Genomic DNA, 19,522 nt, shown 5'->3' on the forward strand with positions numbered 1-19,522 from the left:
TCTCTGAAACATGTCTCGTTTTGAGTCTCCTTTGGCTTATCCAGTAGCGGTTTTAGGAGAGACAATTGGACACATCTCATATAATTGAGATTCGAATGAGAACTAAATGAGATTTTAAAAGCACTTCTCAAAGAGGTCAAACAGACAGAGGCGGACAGTGCACTCTCCCTCTGGCTGTGTCGCGTAACATTCACAGGAGCATAGAAAAGGTCACTTTGAGTTTCTTATGGCTTTCTCCTCTCCGTTACAAAGCACTGGATATTGAATAGGATCAATCGCCAGGATCTACCTACAAGAACTCGGATCGATCTCCAGTTACACGACTTGACCTTTCTCCACTGAATTCATGGCGAGCAGACACCCGTATTCAAGTGGGACACAAAAAACTAAATGACACCTTCCTTCTGTGACCTTTTCCATCCCTTTTATTATCATGGTTTGCTGCGTTTCCTCTGAGGCGACGCTAAGCTCGTGATGAAGGTATGTTTAGGGTGCCCCACACCTCCCTCCCCTTCCCCACAGCGAGTGTGTAGGAAAAAAAATAAAACACTCAGCTAAGCTTTATTACAGCAATCATTGCAAACTAAACATTATCCTTACCTGCTGTGCACTTCCATTAGCTACATGGGTCTCAAAAGAGTGCAGTTTTGAAAGAGACACACACAGCACATGTGGATTTTCATTTCAGAACACTGTATCTGGTGCTTTTTTAGCTTAAAGAAAGTTCTCAGTTTTTGGCTGTGTGTTCCAGTGGTTAAAGAAAAGGGCTTGTAACCAGGAGGTCCCCGGTTCAAATCCCAGCTCAGCCACTGACTCATTGTGTGACCCTGAGCAAGTCACTTAACCTCCTTGTGCTCCGTCTTTCGGGTGAGACGTAGTTGTAAGTGACTCTGCAGCTGATGCATAGTTCACACACCCTAGTCTCTGTAAGTCGCCTTGGATAAAGGCATCTGCTAAATAAACAAATAATAATAATAATAATTTTTGCTCCAGGTTCCTGTTCCTGGCTTGAAAGCATGCTGGTTAATAAGAAAGCACCCGTTTTCTAGCTAATTCTTTTTATAACCACACTTCTGGAGATCTCAGTACCCAATCGAGGTGAGATTTATAGATTTGTTTAGTTCGCTCCTGCCTCTTTAAAAGGCTGGCCTGTGTAAGCACAGGTAAGTCTCAGGAAAGGTATTCCAAGTATGCCTGCAAAAGCTCTTCAGCTGAGATTCGTATTGAGATGGCGAAGAGGACAAGAAAACTTCTGAGCTTCATCCTTCTTTCCTCTGCCCGGCCGCAGTGATTTCTCTGGGCTATATAGTGTTATAACCTCCCCAGACTTGTAATCAACATCACAGGCAACCTAACCTAACATTGTGTGCATGTGAGCATGTGTGTGCGCGTGTGTGCGCGTGTGTGTGCGTGTGTGTGTGCGTGCGTGTGCATGTGAGAGTGTGTGCGTGTGCGTGCGTGCGTTTTACTTACTATCATGTTTTCCAGAGCATGCTTGGCTAGCCAGCAGTTCAGAAACACAGGGATGAACAGGTTCCTGAGAGAAGGTAAAACAACCTGATAAAAAAACACAAGACACAATATTAACTGGGATACGTCTGTTAATCCCAGCGGCACAGCGGAGATACTGTACCGTGCAACACCTGTTCCATGCTGTGATGTGCCAGTGACTTTTCAGACAGTTTGTGCAGTAATAATTAACAACGCTGCATATACCATGCCGAGATTCAGAGCGTGAAACAGCAGAACTATCACAACAAATGTATTCTTCTTGTTCAGAGTCCTGCTTTTCTGTTCAAGTCATCGTATCCTGGTGACTTTGCTGTCCTCTCTAGAGCTCTCAAACATGTCTACTCTCTAAGTGCATCCGGTACACCCGAGTGTAACCATTAACCTGTCCCCCCTGCAACACTCTGTCAATGTGCAGCCTCTCTGTTGTTTCCTCCCGTTATCCGTGTCAATGAAAGGGCTACAAGCTGTTTGGATAAGCCAGGCGTGGGCATGTCAGTCGAGTTCTCGACTAAACTCATCCAGAAAGGAAATCAAAACAGCAATAAGAATTGGAAATTAATTTCAGACATTTTAAAGTGGTTATAAAACCCGTCTCGGGGGCAGTTTTGTCTGAACTCCTGCCACGCAGCTCCGTCCTGAGTTTCAGCACCACAGCGCTGGATTGAAATGGAAGCAAAGACACACTGGGAACCGGTCAGCACGCTATTCCACTGAAGTTATTCCTCTGAAGTGAAATAACGAAAGTGGATCCCACGCTAGACAGACCCACACTTGTGGCATAAAACAAAGTTAGGAAAGAAGAAGACTGCATTGGTGATATTTCAGGTCGTTACCAAGTAAAATGTGTTGTCTCTGTATATCTCTCCATAAACGGTGGTCTGTCAGTTAGTTTCAGAGTCCCATTGACACTTAGCGCTTGAAGCCAGGAGACTAGTTTTCAGTGTTGCAATAAAAGTCTGTCACTCACCCTGACTGACACCCTGTCACTCACATTCAGCAAAAAAAAAAACTGCAAGACTGACAGGCAGTCACACGTGGCTGATCATGCAGATCCAAACAAAAACGATACAGAAGGCTTGGTTTAGAAAGTCCTCGGACACGTCTATAGGTCGACAACTTACCCCCCATTTCAACCCAGTTTCAACTTGCCATGGGCATTAAATACTAGAGCTCTCTTGCGTGTTCTTCTGGTTTAGATTCACTTTGAATCAGCTTCTGTTTCAGTTTAGAGCTGCCTCAGCACAGCTCTGACAATCATGACTAACCTTACGTCTGGCACACCAGAGTGCAACCATTAACCTGCCCCCCCTGCAACACTGCCCCCGGTGAATGAAACAAACACTGTTTTGAACACACGTGGCTATTCCCTACGTCCCCCATAAGTACTGAACACTCAGCAGTGCTAGATTTAGAAACTCTGAAAAACACCCGGTGAATTAAAACGACACACGTTTCGACTAGAAGTCTTTTTCAATGTGTTCAATCTGCTGTGCGAGGATGCACGGCATAAAAGGCTGTCTCCTGCCAGCTGCTGCAGACACTCACTGTAATCATGAAGGGGACAGCACTGATCATCTCCAGGATAAACGGGACCCGCAGCACCTGCTCCCACACGTTGCCCTGGAAACGAGGAGGACAAGGGTCAGGGGTCAGCTGAGAGCACAGACTCTGTTTATTACAGAAATCACCTTTCTGATGAGAAGTGATTTCAGGTCGAAGGCACGTGTTCCAATGTAACTGCAGGGCAATCGTTTGAAAACCGCAGGGCAATATAGCAGCGTTTAACTGCAAATGGTTTCTTTTGTGCCTATGGGACAGCGTAGTGCATTTAATGGATTGAGCATGCATACAGAGAGTGGTGAGGAGATGGAATGGGTTACCTAGTCATGTTGCTGAAGGAGACTCTTCTTCATACAGAGAGTGGTGAGGAGATGGAATAGGTTACATAGTCATGTTGCTGAAGAAGACTCTTCTTCACACAGAGAGTGGTGAGTAGATGGAATGGGTTACCTAGTCATGTTGCTGAAGGAGACTCTTCTTCACACAGAGAGTGGTGAGGGGATGGAATGGGTTATCTAGTCATGTTGCTGAAGGAGACTCTTCTTCACACAGAGAGTGGGGAGGGGATGGAATGGGTTACCTAGTCATGTTGCTGAAGGAGACTCTTCTTCACACAGAGAGTGGGGAGGGGATGGAATGGGTTACCTAGTCATGTTGCTGAAGGAGACTCTTCTTCACACAGAGAGTGGGGAGGGGATGGAATGGGTTACCTAGTCATGTTGCTGAAGGAGACTCTTCTTCACACAGAGAGTGGTGAGGGGATGGAATGGGTTACCTAGTCATGTTGCTGAAGGAGACTCTTCTTCACACAGAGAGTGGTGAGGGGATGGAATTGATTACCTAGTCATGTTGTTGAGGCAGAATCACTGGGATCCTTTAAGATCTGACTTGACAACATCAGCTACTAGGAACTGGACGAATGGCCTCCTCTCGTTCGTACATTTTCTTATGTTATTATGCATTAATATGCTTTTGTTCACCTACTAATCTTCAGTAAGATGGTGATGTTATTAATAGCTTTTTTATTTTTATAACTGACTTTTTGGATTAGTCTTCTGCTAAGTGGATGCGCCAATATTCAAGCATATACTGTACAGGGGACATGGGTTTATATTCCAGATTATACGGTAGAGCTAAAATAAAACATTCAGCACATATACCTTATAGCTGAGATACACAAGCAGCATGGTCTCTGACAGGCTGATCAGTGCCACTAAAACCTGGGGAGGAAAAAAGACATGAATTGTGTAAAACTAATACAAAACAGATGTTACGAAGAAGTAAGGTATACATGGCTTTTAAAAATTACAAAAGTCTTAACACCAATTTTAAAATGAAACGTATTCAATAATAATAATAATAATAATAATAATAATAATAATAATAATAATAATACCTACGCCTGCAGTTCCAGAGCATGAAACTCACACCCAGTCCTGCGTTTCTGAACTCCCCTTGTTTAAATACAGTATTGAAATGACCATGTGCTCTGAATGCTCTGATCTGCCATCTCATCGCAGCATGAATACGCTACCCCCGAGTCTGCAGGGTTACTAATAGGAGCTGTCCTGCTGATAACAGGCAGCTGCAATATATTTAACATCAAGCTCCTGGCTCCTGTGAGTTTCAGTAATACACCTCATCTCAGGTAGCTCTGAAAGCCAGGGCTCCTGTGAGTTTCAGTAATACACCTCATCTCAGGTAGCTCTGAAAGCCGGGGCTCCTGTGAGTTTCAGTAATACACCTCATCTCAGGTAGCTCTGAAAGCCGGGGCTCCTGTGAGTTTCAGTAATACACCTCATCTCAGGTAGCTCTGAAAGCCGAGGCTCCTGTGAGTTTCAGTAATACACCTCATCTCAGGTAGTTCTGAAAGCCAGGGCTGCTGTGAGTTTCAGGTCCTGGGATTCTGGGACCTCATTAGAAAGGATCCCAATGAACATATAAAACCAGAAGAAGAAAAAGAAAGTGACTTCTCTACGTTACCTGCAAAGCCCACAGCGGCAGCGGTCTGTTGACCCAGATAATGTGAACCCTGAAATAGTGAGAAGACCCCAGTTTACTCCGGGCAGCACGTCAGTGATCACAGCTGACAAAATAATCCCATTGCTCTCACAGGCTGTGAACTTCAATTCGTAATATACATAGGTCTCAAATGTGCAGTTGTGAAAGAAACACATGTTATGTAAACTGTCTTCACCTGACCTCAGCACCACGTTACTGGATCCTCATCTGATGCACTATTGCACTGCTAATCTGTCATTGTAGATCTAACTTGTTGTAATCCTAACTTGTTGCATCCTAGTTCATATTGTATTCTAGTAGTATTATTATTTGCACTGACTGTAAACTACACTGTGTTTCAATATTAATCTTGCATTGTAACCCTGTACTGCCCTGTAACACCTCTGAGTCGCCTTGGATAAAGGCATCTGCCAGATTATAATAATAATAATAATAATAATAATAATAATAATAATAATAATAATAATAATAATAATAATAATACATGTGCTGCAGCTATCAGTCCCACTGTCAGCGGTGATGTGTTTGTTCACACAGAGCCTTCGGGTGTATTGATCTGCTTCAGTGAGGCAGGAGCACGTCTGCGGGGGAACACAGGGCTTGAACCCACGACCCGGAGATTAACGTTCATCTCTTTGATTGTCTCAAAGTTTGCCACTCTCTGACGCTGTGGCATCGATCAATCTTAAGTCAATAACATTGTGGCAGTGCAGGGCTCTGCCCTAGTAAATACTGGCAGGGAGGGGGTTAAATTCTCCTCTCTGACCAGGTTGATTGCGTCAGGTGGGAGCAATCAATCAATTAATTATTCAATGATTACTCAGCCACCTGGCATAAAAGGAGGCCTCAGCCTCCCAGTAGGGGGGAGAGTTCTAGAGAGAGGAGAGTAGCTGAAGCAGTATGAGTGGGGTGTTTGTGTGCTGTTTTTTGGTTCATGTGGTTTTTTATCCAGTGAAGGCAACGCCCAGCCTGGAAGCCTTATTTGTTGTAAGTTTCATTTTGTGTGTTAATTGTTTGTGTTTTAGAAACCTTTTGTTTGGCCCTCGTGCTGGTTTATTTTGTATTTTTTGTATATTAAAAGCTTTATTTTGAACTTTTCACACTGTCTCTGAGTCTCAACCTCTGTCGTCCTGTCACAAACATATTTACCAAACTAGACCTTGCATGTTAAAATATATACATCTATATGTCCCAGCATTGATCTCTAGTCCTTGCAGAGAGAACGGCACTCACCAATCAAACTGGCTGTGCTGGTATGTGGCGTTGTTCTGCTGCTTCGGACAACCCCAGCTACAAACAAAGGCAGAAAGCACAGTTATTTCAATCTCAAGGTATTTCAATGCATTTTGATTTCTATAGCGCCTTTCACAACACAGTATCAATGGGTTTCAACATAAAAATAATTTAAAAAGTCTGAAATAAGAATGTTAGAAATAAATAACTATATATATATATATATATATATATATATATATATATATATATATATATATATATATATATATACTGTGTGTATATATATATATATAATGTGTGTATATATATATATATATATATATATATACATATATATACAGGGCAGCAGTGTGGAGTAGTGGTTAGGGCTCTGGACTCTTGACCGGAGGGTCGTGGGTTCAATCCCAGGTGGGGGACACTGCTGCTGTACCCTTGAGCAAGGTACTTTACCTAGATTGCTCCAGTAAAAACCCAACTGTATAAATGGGTAATTGTATGTAAAAATAATGTGATATCTTGTAACAATTGTAAGTCGCCCTGGATAAGGGCGTCTGCTAAGAAATAAATAATAATAATACATATATATGAATCTCAGTTAACAATCATATTGTTTAGAATAAATCTGGTTATTTTAATAAAACAAAGCTACAATGTTAATGGCTACAATGTTAACTCCACTTTGCAACAGCGCCGGTTATAGCATCATACTGAGCTTCATGGGTTTGCAGCGATCCTGAATTTCTAAACGAGCGCTCTGACGGGTTTCGTTTGTTGCTGTGTTGTCGTCTGTAGCAGAAGAACTAATAGAAAGTGTATTTTGAGACGTGAAAGCATGTTCAGCAGCATGCAGGTGGTACAGCAGACTAGATGCATGTCTGTGATACTGGAACTCACTGTGACAGCAGATCCACTGAACCGTCAGAAAGTTTAAACAAAAATGAAACTTCCCATTCACAAGTCCTTCAGTTTGAGTGCTTTGTCACATAATGTGGTTCTGGCTGCACCCATTCGGTCCTGGCATGCACTAAAATGCTGCCGCAGGAAATGAATTACGGTATGCTAAGAAGAGGGGCAAGACGGGAGTGAGATTAAGGTGCGTTAAAAAAAAAAGAATCTCCCAAAAAACGTACGCGTTAATCGCAGAAGTGAACTGCAATTAACTGACAGCCCTAATATCTATCTATCTATCTATCTATCTATCTATATACACACACACGTGAAGCTCTAAGAAGAGCAGTTAAATCAATCAATAATTAATAAAAGCAATCAATAACTGGTTAATCGATTAAATGGTGAATCTCTATTTTTCTTTAACCTGTTGACCTTTGACATCTCTGCTGCCCTTCTTGACTGCAGATGTCCCTGGTCCCTGAGCAGAGTCTCTGCTGCGTCTCCAAGGCAACTGTCCGTGAAAGGGTCTGCCTCATGGACGCATGACTGTAAACGCATGCTTTACAGAAATCAATGTATGTTCGGTTTCGTGGGTCATTCTGCTTCACTGTTTTATTGACAGGTTGGTTTGTCTGCGAATGACCACAAGAATCAGGTGTTATCTTAACCGTGATCCGCTGCCTGTCATACAGGCTTCAGCTGCAGCCCAGCCCTGCTGCACCCAGTCCTGGGGTTCAGAGCTCCCCTCAATGAAGTTTATTAATATTGAAATGATCAGGAGCCAGGAGTTTGAGCAGGGTTAGAAACTCACACTAGCCCTGCTGCTGCTGCTGCATCCAGTCCTGGGGTTCAGAACTCCCCTTGCTCTGTTTATTATTGAAATGACCAGGTAGGTGCCAGGAGTTTGAACAGTCAGGCCCCTGGTAAATCTGCTCTGAATCAACAGATTCTCACCACAGCATCACCTGAGTCTGTAGGTTTACTAGTAAGAATTATTCATGCAGCTACATGACAGGCACCATGTATGTCTAAGCCTGATTCCACGCGCCTGTCTGCAGCAACGGGCTCAAAACCCACAAGGTAAAACGTGAAGGTAATGTGTCAAAGCAAAGCCAATAAAGTTTGAAATCACGCACATGTTGCAACCAAGCCCAGATCGTTTCAATAACATCCTTATTGAAGGGGAGTTCTGAACCCCAGGACTGGGTGCAGGGCTGCTGTGTATTTCGAACCCATGTCTACCATGATGGGAGAGTCTCACCAGCCTCCGCGGCCCTCCCTCGGGTCGTCCAGCAGCACCCTCACGATGTACAGCAGGCAGCTCAGCAGCTTCAGGGAGAAATTAAACAGCCGCACCCGCAGACCTGAAACACAGCAGCAAGTAGAGGTGGGACACAGCGACCCAGAGCACCACCATTGCACTTAACATTGCAGGAGAGTCCAATGCTTACTTGATCGCTGGTTTTTGATGAAGAACAACTTCAGGCGCTCCTTGAAAGTGTTTTCATTGACGTAGAACTCCACCTGCACCCTGGAATAGAAAAAACACACACACGACAAGCTTGTAATTAAAACACTCACTTTCTACACATGAAAACCATTACATCAGGGCCATCTCATGCCAAACCCAATGCGACAGTCTGAAAGACACGCAATGTTATAACTGGTTCTCTCAATAACAGGTCTGTGTGCTCTGGGAGGGTTTGCTGTAGCAGTGTGGAGTAGTGGTTAGGGCTCTGGACTCTTGACCGGAGGGTTGTGGGTTCAATCCCCAGTGGGGGGCACTGCTGTTGTACCCTTGAGCAAGGTACTTTACCTAGATTGCTCCAGTAAAAACCCAACTGTATAAATGGGTAATTGTATGTAAAATAATGTGATATCTGTATAATGTGAAATAATGTATAATGTGATATCTTGTAACAATTGTAAGTCGCCCTGGATAAGGGCGTCTGCTAAGAAATAAATAATAATAATAATAATAATAATAATATAAGATCAGAGTTGGGTATCTTCATTCATCTTTGAGGGAGGTGACTTCTCTTGGTTTGCTTGTAAATTGTGCAATCCAGTGATACTCCAGATCTCCGTGGTCGCCTGTGTGGTTAAGGTGGCGACTATCACGTGGTGGCAGCGGTGGGATGTTGCCTTGCTACCCAGAGGGGAAACTACGCCTGAATATAAAATAATAGCACATTTGCTACAGATTTTATGAGACTGGCTTCTGGAGAGCTGGGAGTTGGAGAAAGTGTTGTTCTCACCCAGATCCTGTAGAAGACAGATGTAGTTCATGTTACAGAGAGAGAAAATACGCAGTAAGAGATTTATTTAGAAAAGGAACAGTGATTTGTCATTCTGTCGTTGGATTTGAACGCATTTCGAAATACTAAAAGACTCTTAATCAAATCAAAATACAGAATTTCAAAATACTAAAAGAAACTGAAATTCAAAGACACACGTTTTGACCGGAAGTCTTTTTTTTCAACGTCTTCTAATTTATGACGTTTCTTTTAGTATTTCTAAACTCAACCCAATTGGATAACATACAAAAAAAAAGTTTCTTTCAGTGTTTCTCAATTCTGCACTAAAGCGTGTTCAGCAGGTTTTGCATGAATGCAATCTAGAGTCCAAAATGAGTTAAAAAAAACTATTAACTCAGAATACAAAAAATATCTCCGCACATGTACTTGGGGATCCACTGTATCCCCCACACTGGCTATATGAATCCCTAGATGGGGTAATAACTCTCTTACTGTGAAGCCGTTTAAACCATTAAGAGGTTCAATTAGTCACTCCTGAGCTTTTCAGCCACAAACAAAAATGAAATCTGACAGCTCAAATACGCGGGATCCTGCCAGGTTTAATTATGCAATGTTTTCAATCCACTTCAGTCCTTGGGGAGAATGTTTCCACAGGGTAAGCATGTACGCTCTCGAAGCCTCCTCTTTATCATAGCTTGAAAGCTGCCTCATCTGCTGGTTCAGGCAGTAATCAAAGAAGAGAGATGGTAATGCATTTCTCTTTTGTCTCGGGAGCACTTGTCATCGTCTTTGTGTGCTGTAGTGGACTCTCATCTTGCACAGCCACAGACGGCAGTGATAATCCAGCGGCATGCGCATGTGTGTGTGTGTGTGGAGGGGGCTGTTTACAAGGAGACTGGAGCACAGGGTCCTTTTCAATTTATATTCTCCTAATTGCTCTTCTCAAGTCAGCGTTTATGCTGTTAAAAAAATACAGGGGGAATTTGGATATGCGAACATGTCAAATTATCCTCAGGGATATTGATCTAAATGAACGAGGAAGACAAGAACTGGCTAAAATACATTTAAATGAAATGAGTATCATTACAATCCTGTGTTCCCTTAGGGATCAGGGACACATGCGATGGGTAAAGATTATGAAATCTAGACGTTTCAGTGCCTGGCGCCAGCAAGAGTTTCAGCCTCAGAAAAAAAAAACACCCTAAATCACCCCGCGTGTGATAATGTTAAGAATTCTTACCTTGCATATTCTTCCGAGCAGAACTGGAACGACCCCACGAACGTGGTTCCGAGTGCTCCTGCTCCTGCTCGGAAATGAACCCAACAGCAGTGCGGAGTAGTGGTTAGGGCTCTGGACTCTTGACCGGAGGGTCGTGGGTTCAATCCCAGGTGGGAGACACTGCTGCTCGACCCTTGAGCAAGGTACTTTACCTAGATTGCTCCAGTAAAAACCCAACTGTATAAATGGGTAATTGTATGTAAAAATAATGTAATTGTGTGTAAAAAATAATGTGATATCTTGTAACAATTGTAAGTCGCACTGGATAAGGGCGTCTGCTAAGAAATAAATAATAATAATAATAATAATAATAATAATAATAATAATAATAATAATAACAAATTCTATAATAACGGAATATCTTTGAATGGACTGTCTACTAACTATCTGTCTAGCAGGCTGTACCGCGGGGATGTGACGCTAGCACCTGCATGTGCCTCTGGTGGCCTGGCAGTCTGTGCAGGAAAAAAACGAAACAGAAAAGGCTTCAGATGCAGGATGTGCTCTATAGCCTGGACGTCGCCGGTTCGAGTCCAGGCTATTCCACTGCCAACCGTGGACGGGAGCTCCCAGGGGGCGGCGCTCAATTAGCCGAGTGTTGCCCAGGGGGAGGGAGGGTTAGGTCGGCCAGGGTGTCCTCGGCTCATTGCACACCAGCGACCCCTGTAGTCTGGCCGGGCGCTTGTGGGCTTGCCTGTAAGCTGCCCAGAGCTGCGTTGTCCTTTGATGCTGTAGCTCTGAGGTGGTTGCATGGTGGGTCTGCAGAGTGTAAAGAAGCGGGCGGCTGACGGCACACGCTTCAGAGGACAGCGTGTGTTCATCTTCGCCCCTCCCGAGTCAGCGCAGGGGTGGTAGCGGTGAGCTGAGCCTAAAAATAACTGGCTATTCTAAATTGGGAAAAAATGATTAAAAAACAATTGGCAACTACTAAATAAAAAAAAGGCTTCAGATGAAGTTCAAAATTCGGTACACACGATCAATTTGTGGCGATTCTGTACCAAAGTTAGAAATGAGGTACTGTACCAGCGAAATCGGTACAGCTGGAGGGTATGTTATTATACAACAAATGTTCCTAAATATTTAAATGCTGACCTGAAAAACAGTAAATGCTAAATTGTAGAATTTTTTTTTATGTTCAACTTTTAAAGACATTCTATTTTCATCGTCAGTGAATAATCAAACACAATAAAAACCAACAGACACATAAAAATATCCCCTTCTTGTACTGGACAGAGCGATCTTCAGCACAAATATTTCCTGTCTTTCATGCAGCTGGTGTCTTTTTCATGAAGACATTTTAAAGAAATCGTGCAGCTCTATGCAGTGTGTGTTCAATCATTTACTGGAAGAAAGCAAACTGAACCGGCTGCCAGGTTCCTGAATGCAGTGTGACAGGCAGCGCGTCGATCAGGCAAACGTTTCTTGCATTTATTTCTAAGTGATAAAAACGATGTGTATTTACCCTATCCTTTCAGAATGGGGAACTCCATATTACACAGCAATGGATACATTTCACGGAAATCCTGAAATCCGTGAAAATTATAAATCACGAAAAACAAAGATTGCACTCAGGAACTAATATTAAACACAGCTTTGGTGTTTTTTAACTTTTAGAATGGTGTCTTACTTTACATGCAGAGGGCGATATCCATACACACGACACACAGAGCGCTCAAATTCTTGTCCCAGATTTTTTTTTAAAAAAAGTGATATCCATTAAAGACTGCAATAAGAAAAAAAGGTTTTCTGATGCAATTCCTTCCTGTGGGGAAGCTGTTAATTACAGGTTTGTGACCGATCTGGCTGACAATTTCTCTCTAAGGGGAATCCTTGGCAGATTTAACACTTGTAAGCAAGCTGTGCCCCTCAGTACAGAGAAAAGGTTTCCATGGTGACTCACCAGCAGTATCTGCGCCCTAGTGAAGTGCCACCCTGCCAGATGCCCTCGTGAATGTTTGATGTGCCCAGCATCTTATCTTGCAGTGACCGTGTCAGTACTGCAGGAGCCCTTTCTGCATGAGCACGGCTCTCACAGCCCGGACTTGTCGTTTTTCTCTTGCTGTCCAGACTTCATTTGCCACGCTGTAGGTAACCAGACCTGGTCACATTGATCAGGGTTCCCACACGACCATACGAAGGCAACTTTGCATACAAAGTAAAGTCAAATGGTCTTCATACACAGCTGTGGCCAAAAGTTTTGCATCACCCTATAGAATTAACCCTGCTGAATAATGTTACGTTAACGTAAGTAATTTCATCACGCTTTGTAGTTTTCCCATATACTTAATGATCTATTATTATTTATTTCTTAGCAGACGCCCTTATCCAGTGCGACTTACAATTGTTACAAGATATCACATTATTTTATTTTTTACATACAATTCCCCATTTATACAGTTGGGTTTTTACTGGAGCAATCTAGGTAAAGTACCTTGCTCAAGGGTACAGCAGCAGTGTCCCCCACCTGGGATTGAACCCACGACCCTCCGGTCAAGAGTCCAGAGCCCTGACCACTACTCCACACTGCTGCCTTAATGATACACTGACAATTTTAAAATGTGACATTTTGAAATCTAACATGAAATACTGAAATGAACAGGACGTGGTGAGAGACGAGGGCTTTCAATTTATCTAGGTAACCCAAAAGTACAAAAAACTGACGCACGAGGCTTCGTATAATCGTGTGTGAAAGGGATGAGGACCAAACCTCACGTGACGTTGCTTCTTGTGGGACCTTAATACCTGCTGCACAGGAAACTAATCTGAGGTGTGGTGGCTGCAGAGTCCAAGTGAAATTACAGAAACAAAATGAGAGGCCAAATGCTAGCTTTCAAGAATTGCCAAGTGTAACGTCAGCTCTAATGTGAATGGGTCTGTGTCTTTCCCAGCTGAGACACTGCTGAATATGCGACACTGGCTCCAGACAGTAACCTTTGCTATGAGACCTTTTATAATCCCGTCTACGTTATGCTGGTCTTGTCATTTTGTATTACTTACTCTCATACCCAACGCCTCGACGTTCATACAGGAAATCTCCATAGAGCACGACCCCACTTTTCTATTTGTTAGATGGTAGTCAACAAAGCTGCCGGCGATTGAGAACGAAACAATAGCCCTGTACGCTTATGAGATTTAAATCGGAGATACATTTGCAGTTTCCAGACCACTACAGCGAATGCTTTCATCATAATCCTGTTTTTATTTCAGTCATCGGTAAATGGCAGCTTCTGAACTCGTTTTAGATTTTTAAAAAAAACCTATTCCAATCTGCCAGCAAGTTCTTCTTGAAACACAGCAATACAATAATTCAGCACCTTTTTCTAAGTGAACATTTACTTTGCAATGAGCTGCTGTACAAGGAAATGTTATTATAGAAATAGAAATGCCGTGGCCCACTCTGGAACCCGAGGGGTTAAATATCAGCTGAATATGCAGATCAGCTTTTGATTGGACGAGGTGACCCCTCCAGGTCATTAAAACATGCTCCTCTCAAGCCGATCCTTAATTAGAACCATTTAGTGTGTCTGTGCGTGTAAATAATTGGCTGCTAATCCTGCCAATTGACCTTGGTAAAGTCTTGGCTAAACTGTGTGAAACAAACCGTGGCATTTCCAGGGTAATAAGAGGATAAATGATTATTATTCCAAAAGACTGAACCCATGCACAGAGCAGATGCAGTGTCTAGTGGGTTTTTTTTTTTTTTTTTTGGACCTTTTACATCATCGTGTTTAGAAATGGCAGATCAATGGGAAGATGTCAGTCTCCATGCCTCAAGCTTGCCCTGGACTGGAGGGAGCACCCTTTCTCTTAGGGGGTGAGGGAGGGAGCAGTTCAGTCTCCATGTCTCAAGCTTGCCCTGGACTGGAGGGAGCACCCTTTCTCTTAGGGGGTGAAGGAGGGAGCAGTTCAGTCTCCATGCCTCAAGCCTGCCCTGGATTGGAGGGAGCACCCTTTCTCTTAGGGGGGTGAGGGAGGGAGCAGTTCAGTCTCCATGCCTCAAGCCTGCCTTGGGCTGGACTGGAGGGAGCACCCTTTCTCTTAGGGGAGAGGGAGGGCGCAGTTCAGTCTCCATGCCTCAAGCCTTCCCTGGACTGGAGGGAGCACCCTTTCTCTTAGGGGGTGAGGGAGGGAGCAGTTCAGTCTCCGTGCCTCAAGCCTGCCCTGGACTGGAGGGAGCACCCTTTCTCTTAGGGGGGTGAGGGAGGGAGCAGTTCAGTCTCCATGCCTCAAGCCTGCCCTGGACTGGAGGGAGCACCCTTTCTCTTAGGGGGTGAGGGAGTTGTCTCCACGCCTCAAGCCTGCAGTTCTGACTATTGGCCCCCCCTACAGTGTTAAGGTGAGGTAACCACAGAGCCTGGAATAAGAACATGGGTCTCCATCTAGGCCCATGCTGTGAAGCCATCAACACCTGCACTCTCTCTCTCTCTCTCTGCCGGAAGAAGCGTTGCACTTCTCCGAGGAGAGAGGAAATAGATTTTCACACTCCCAGCCACACCACAGATTCCCTTCCCTGACACGTTTCGACGCCGAGCTAAATAGAAAACTAAAGTTTGTGCTTCCAGAGTAATCAGCGACCTCGTGTCCGTGCAGCGCTCAGCCCCGGCTGAAACCCCTGCCTCCGCTGAGACTGCGTTCCCAAGTTCATTCACCCAGCCCGCATTGGCTGCCCATCAAGTGACGAGTGGGCGTAAACTTTTAATCCACATCCGGGACGAGCAGGTTTCTCTGTGCTTTAATATTCTCGTGTCTTTAGGAACACCAAGCTCCAAAAAAACTGTCAGGGCTGTCAGAAGCAAAGCACCCTTTCGGTTGCATCAACAAATGCATGGGAGCTCAGCCGCAAGGCTTGCTGGGAAAGAACCGCCAACATCCGCCAGTAACTCGTATCGCAGCTCGGGGTACCAGCGGGGGCTCAGGAGGGAAGCGGGAGAACCCGGGTCAGCTTGGATTGGCGATCAATCCATCTGCATGGAAAAGAGGTCAAAGGGAACCAGGTTAGACCAGGAGAACTGGTTACAGTTCCTAGCTACTCATGACCTCGTCACATGACATCACGGTGTAGATCACATAGACTTTGTCATGACCTCGTCACATGACATCACGGTGTAGATCACATAGACTTTGTCATGACCTCGTCACATGACATCACGGTGTAGATCACATAGACTTTGTCATGACCTCATCACATGACATCACGGTGTAGATCACATAGACTTTGTCATGACCTCGTCACATGACATCACGGTGTAGATCACATAGACTTTGTCATGACCTCGTCACATGACATCACGGTGTAGATCACTTAGACTTTGTCATGACCTCGTCACATGACATCACGGTGTAGATCACTTAGACTTTGTCATCGCAAACGTCGTGGATATTATATATTTGAACAGCAAACTAAGTTGAATTCAATGTAACCTAATGTGTCTAGCTTTGCCTAGCGATAACTATCGATCTAACACCTTGAATGCATCAGGCACTCAGGAAACAAAAGGCTGATCAAACTCGTCTCTGCGATTGAATTACCCAGCCTAGTGAGGGAAGCCTACAGTAAGACGAAAGATAGAAAGAGGAAAAGAAAACTATGTAGTTGAAATCAGCTTACATTCAGATTAAAATCAGAATGATTCAGCAGACGTTATGTAGGTTTAAAAGTTTCCCCTTTCTAAAGTACGATAATGAACTCATCAAGCAAGAGAAAGGGGGGAGCAATCGAGGTTGCAAGCCCATTCAGGCACAAACTAGCCAATCAGAACGTGCGGAGGGAAATTTTAAAAGATCCCTTTGTTTAAGAAGTATAAAGCCGACTGTAAGCATTAGCTCCTTGCTCCCTGATCTCTGCCCACCTGCTCTCTCGGATTCAAAGAAACAAGGAAACTACAAGACTGCACCTGGAGTCCTCAGCTCTCCTTATCTATCCATCGAGGTCAGGGGCCCGGACACTCTGAGAAACACAAGGTACCAGAACGCTGAGAGTGACTTCTATCCAGGCCAGGTAACAATACTCTTAAACATCTATTCAGGTATTGTGCGATCCCTTGTTGTAGTGTCAGTATGTACTAATATTTCATCGGTAAATTGTTTTTTAAATGTTTATTGTAATGCTTTTATTATTTAATTCTTAGCAGACGCCCCTTATCCAGAGCGACTTACAATTGTTACAAGGTATCACATTATTTTTACATACAATTACCCATTTATACAGTTGGGTTTTTACTGGAGCAATCTAGGTAAAGTACCTTGCTCAAGGGTACAACAGCAGTGTCCCCCACCTGGGATTGAACCCACTCCGGTGAAGAGTCCAGAGCCTTAACCACTACTCCGCACTGCTGCCCTCAATTTAGTGTGATATTAAATGTGTAACTGTTTTGTGTGATTTTCAAACTTATTTTGGTTGCATGCTTAATAAATACCATCTTTCTAAGAAGAGATTCCCAGTATTGATTCTTTCGCTCATGTTGAACAAACACGATTTATGAGCTTTTGAACAGTCTGGTCTATTTCTGTCTTGTTGTAACGCGTAGATCCCGCTATCGTTTTCAGAGAGCGATATTGAAAGCGGGTTTGCACGTTATAATAGGACACGGTTAACTGTCAGCGATATTATTATTATTATTATTATTATTTATTTCTTAGCAGACGCCCTTATCCAGGGCGACTTACAATTGTTACAAGATATCACATTATACATTATTTCACATTATAAAGATATCACATTATTTTACATACAATTACCCATTTATACAGTTGGGTTTTTACTGGAGCAATCTAGGTAAAGTACCTTGCTCAAGGGTACAACAGCAGTGTCCCCCACTGGGGATTGAACCCACGACCCTCCGGTCAAGAGTCCAGAGCCCTAACCACTACTCCACACTGCTGCCCCTACAACGCTTTGACATGCATGTTGGAAGCGCTTTCTGAACTTCATGTTGTGAATATCCGTTACCACATTTCTTTACCCATTTGAAATTAATGTACTCAGGTGACAGTAACGTGTTTCCTGTAGTTGCTATCTGTTCCATCCCCAGTACAGAGGGTCAGTTATATGCCAATCGCGCATAATTTGCAGTATTGTCATGTGGTCATTTATTTTAAGTTGCGGTAGAAAATAGATTCCAGGCAGTACCAAGCAATCCTGGGCGTCTGGAGCCAAAGGGGTTAAATAAAAAGAAACGAGCAGGTGTCAGTTTGCTTGTCTTTCATGTCCATCTGCAGCCCCTAGGAAAGGGGCTGCCTGCTCCATAGTGCTGTTGTCGAAGGGCAGAGTGCACCCGGCTCCCTTTCTTTCTCTCTCCTGGCGCTCCCAGGGTCTTGTCCAGGGAATGCTGCAGACTGTGGAGGTCACAATGGCAGGCAGGTGTGGAACCTCACAGCTAGAGCAGGGTCACCAGGATTTCATTCTCGGGGCTGAACTCAGAAATGAATTAAGATCTCTGTTGTGGATAGCGTTGTGAGCGTGGCGAGGAGCGAGGGGGTTCCAAGTGCAGTTTTGATGAGATTAGAATCCTTTATCAAACAGCCCAATGCTTTCTTTATCTAACCACTGAGCTACTCAAACCCCACTGCCTTCCACACTACAGCCCAAGGCTTTCTTTATCTAACCACTGAGCTCCTCAAACCCACTGCCTTCCACACTGCAGCCCAGGGCTTTCTTTATCTAACCACTGAGCTCCTCAAACCCACTGCCTTCCACACTGCAGCCCAGCACTTTCTTTATCTAACCACTGAGCTCCTCAAACCCACTGCCTTCCACACTGCAGCCCAGCGCTTTCTTTATCTAACCACTGAGCTCCTCAAACCCACTGCCTTCCACACTGCAGCCCAGCGCTTTCTTTATCTAACCACTGAGCTCCTCAAACCCACTGCCTTCCACACTGCAGCCCAGCGCTTCCTTTATCTAACCGCTGAGCTACTCAAACCTGCTCCCTGTTAAATCTTTGGAACTTAAAAGAAAGCTACGCATTTCCGTTTAAATAACAGGCTAATATGCAAATCAGCTTTCAAATGAAGAGTTTTGATTGGAGGAGGTGATCCCCCCCTCCCCCCCCCCCAACACCCAAGATCATTAAAACATGCTCCTCTCAAGCTGATCCTTAATTAGCACCAACTAGTGTGTCTATGCTTGTAATTAATTGACTGCTAATCCTGCCAACTGACCTTGGTAAAAAATCTTGGCCAACACAGTCTTGTGTGAAACAAACAAAGTGCCATTTCCCCGTCAGGCAGCTCTCAGTGCATGAGAAATAAAACACTTTGATGACTCTCTTTCAATACTCCCTGCACTGATGACTATCCTCATATAACCTTCATGGCTGAATCTGGAGAATCACTGTCCCTAAATCAGCCTCCACACCTGCTTAGCAACGCAGCGTAATTTGAAACGGAAAACTAATTTCGCCCCGGCCACGCTTGGATTTGAATGAATGCAAGAGTTCACGATGAGACCCAGTAAGAAAGCAGTGGGGTCCGCCGCATGTGACAGGCTAGATATCTCAGCGCTTGCTGTATAAACTAACAAAGCCATCTACAACGTTAGTTAATGCTGAAAGAGTTCAGTAAAAGTTGGAAACCTCCCCCCAAAAAATATATTTTTCATAAGCATAAACTTTGTTTGTTAGGTCCCCAAAAAGACACACACACACACACACACACACACACACACACACACACATACACACATATCACACAGGCACACACCACACAGCCCCCCCCCCCCCCACACACACACACACATGTACAGACACACACACATACAGACACA

General features: G+C 44.0%; 1 protein-coding gene across 1 annotated transcript in view; it reads right to left on the minus strand.

The window, feature by feature from the left end:
• Positions 1 to 19,522, minus strand: part of LOC117409829 (potassium channel subfamily T member 2) — a 93,143-nt gene that overhangs the window by 39,184 nt on the left and 34,437 nt on the right. The window contains exons 2-8 of the mRNA XM_059007207.1: positions 8,673 to 8,752; positions 8,483 to 8,585; positions 6,328 to 6,384; positions 5,056 to 5,104; positions 4,233 to 4,292; positions 3,058 to 3,132; positions 1,474 to 1,557 (exon numbers count right to left, since the gene is read on the minus strand). Of these exons, the coding sequence (XP_058863190.1) occupies positions 1,474 to 1,557; positions 3,058 to 3,132; positions 4,233 to 4,292; positions 5,056 to 5,104; positions 6,328 to 6,384; positions 8,483 to 8,585; positions 8,673 to 8,752 (508 nt within the window). The remainder of the gene's footprint in view (positions 1 to 1,473; positions 1,558 to 3,057; positions 3,133 to 4,232; positions 4,293 to 5,055; positions 5,105 to 6,327; positions 6,385 to 8,482; positions 8,586 to 8,672; positions 8,753 to 19,522) is intronic.

Source organism: Acipenser ruthenus, chromosome 34 (genome assembly GCF_902713425.1).
Source record: "Acipenser ruthenus chromosome 34, fAciRut3.2 maternal haplotype, whole genome shotgun sequence".
Taxonomy (NCBI): Eukaryota; Metazoa; Chordata; class Actinopteri; order Acipenseriformes; family Acipenseridae; genus Acipenser; species Acipenser ruthenus.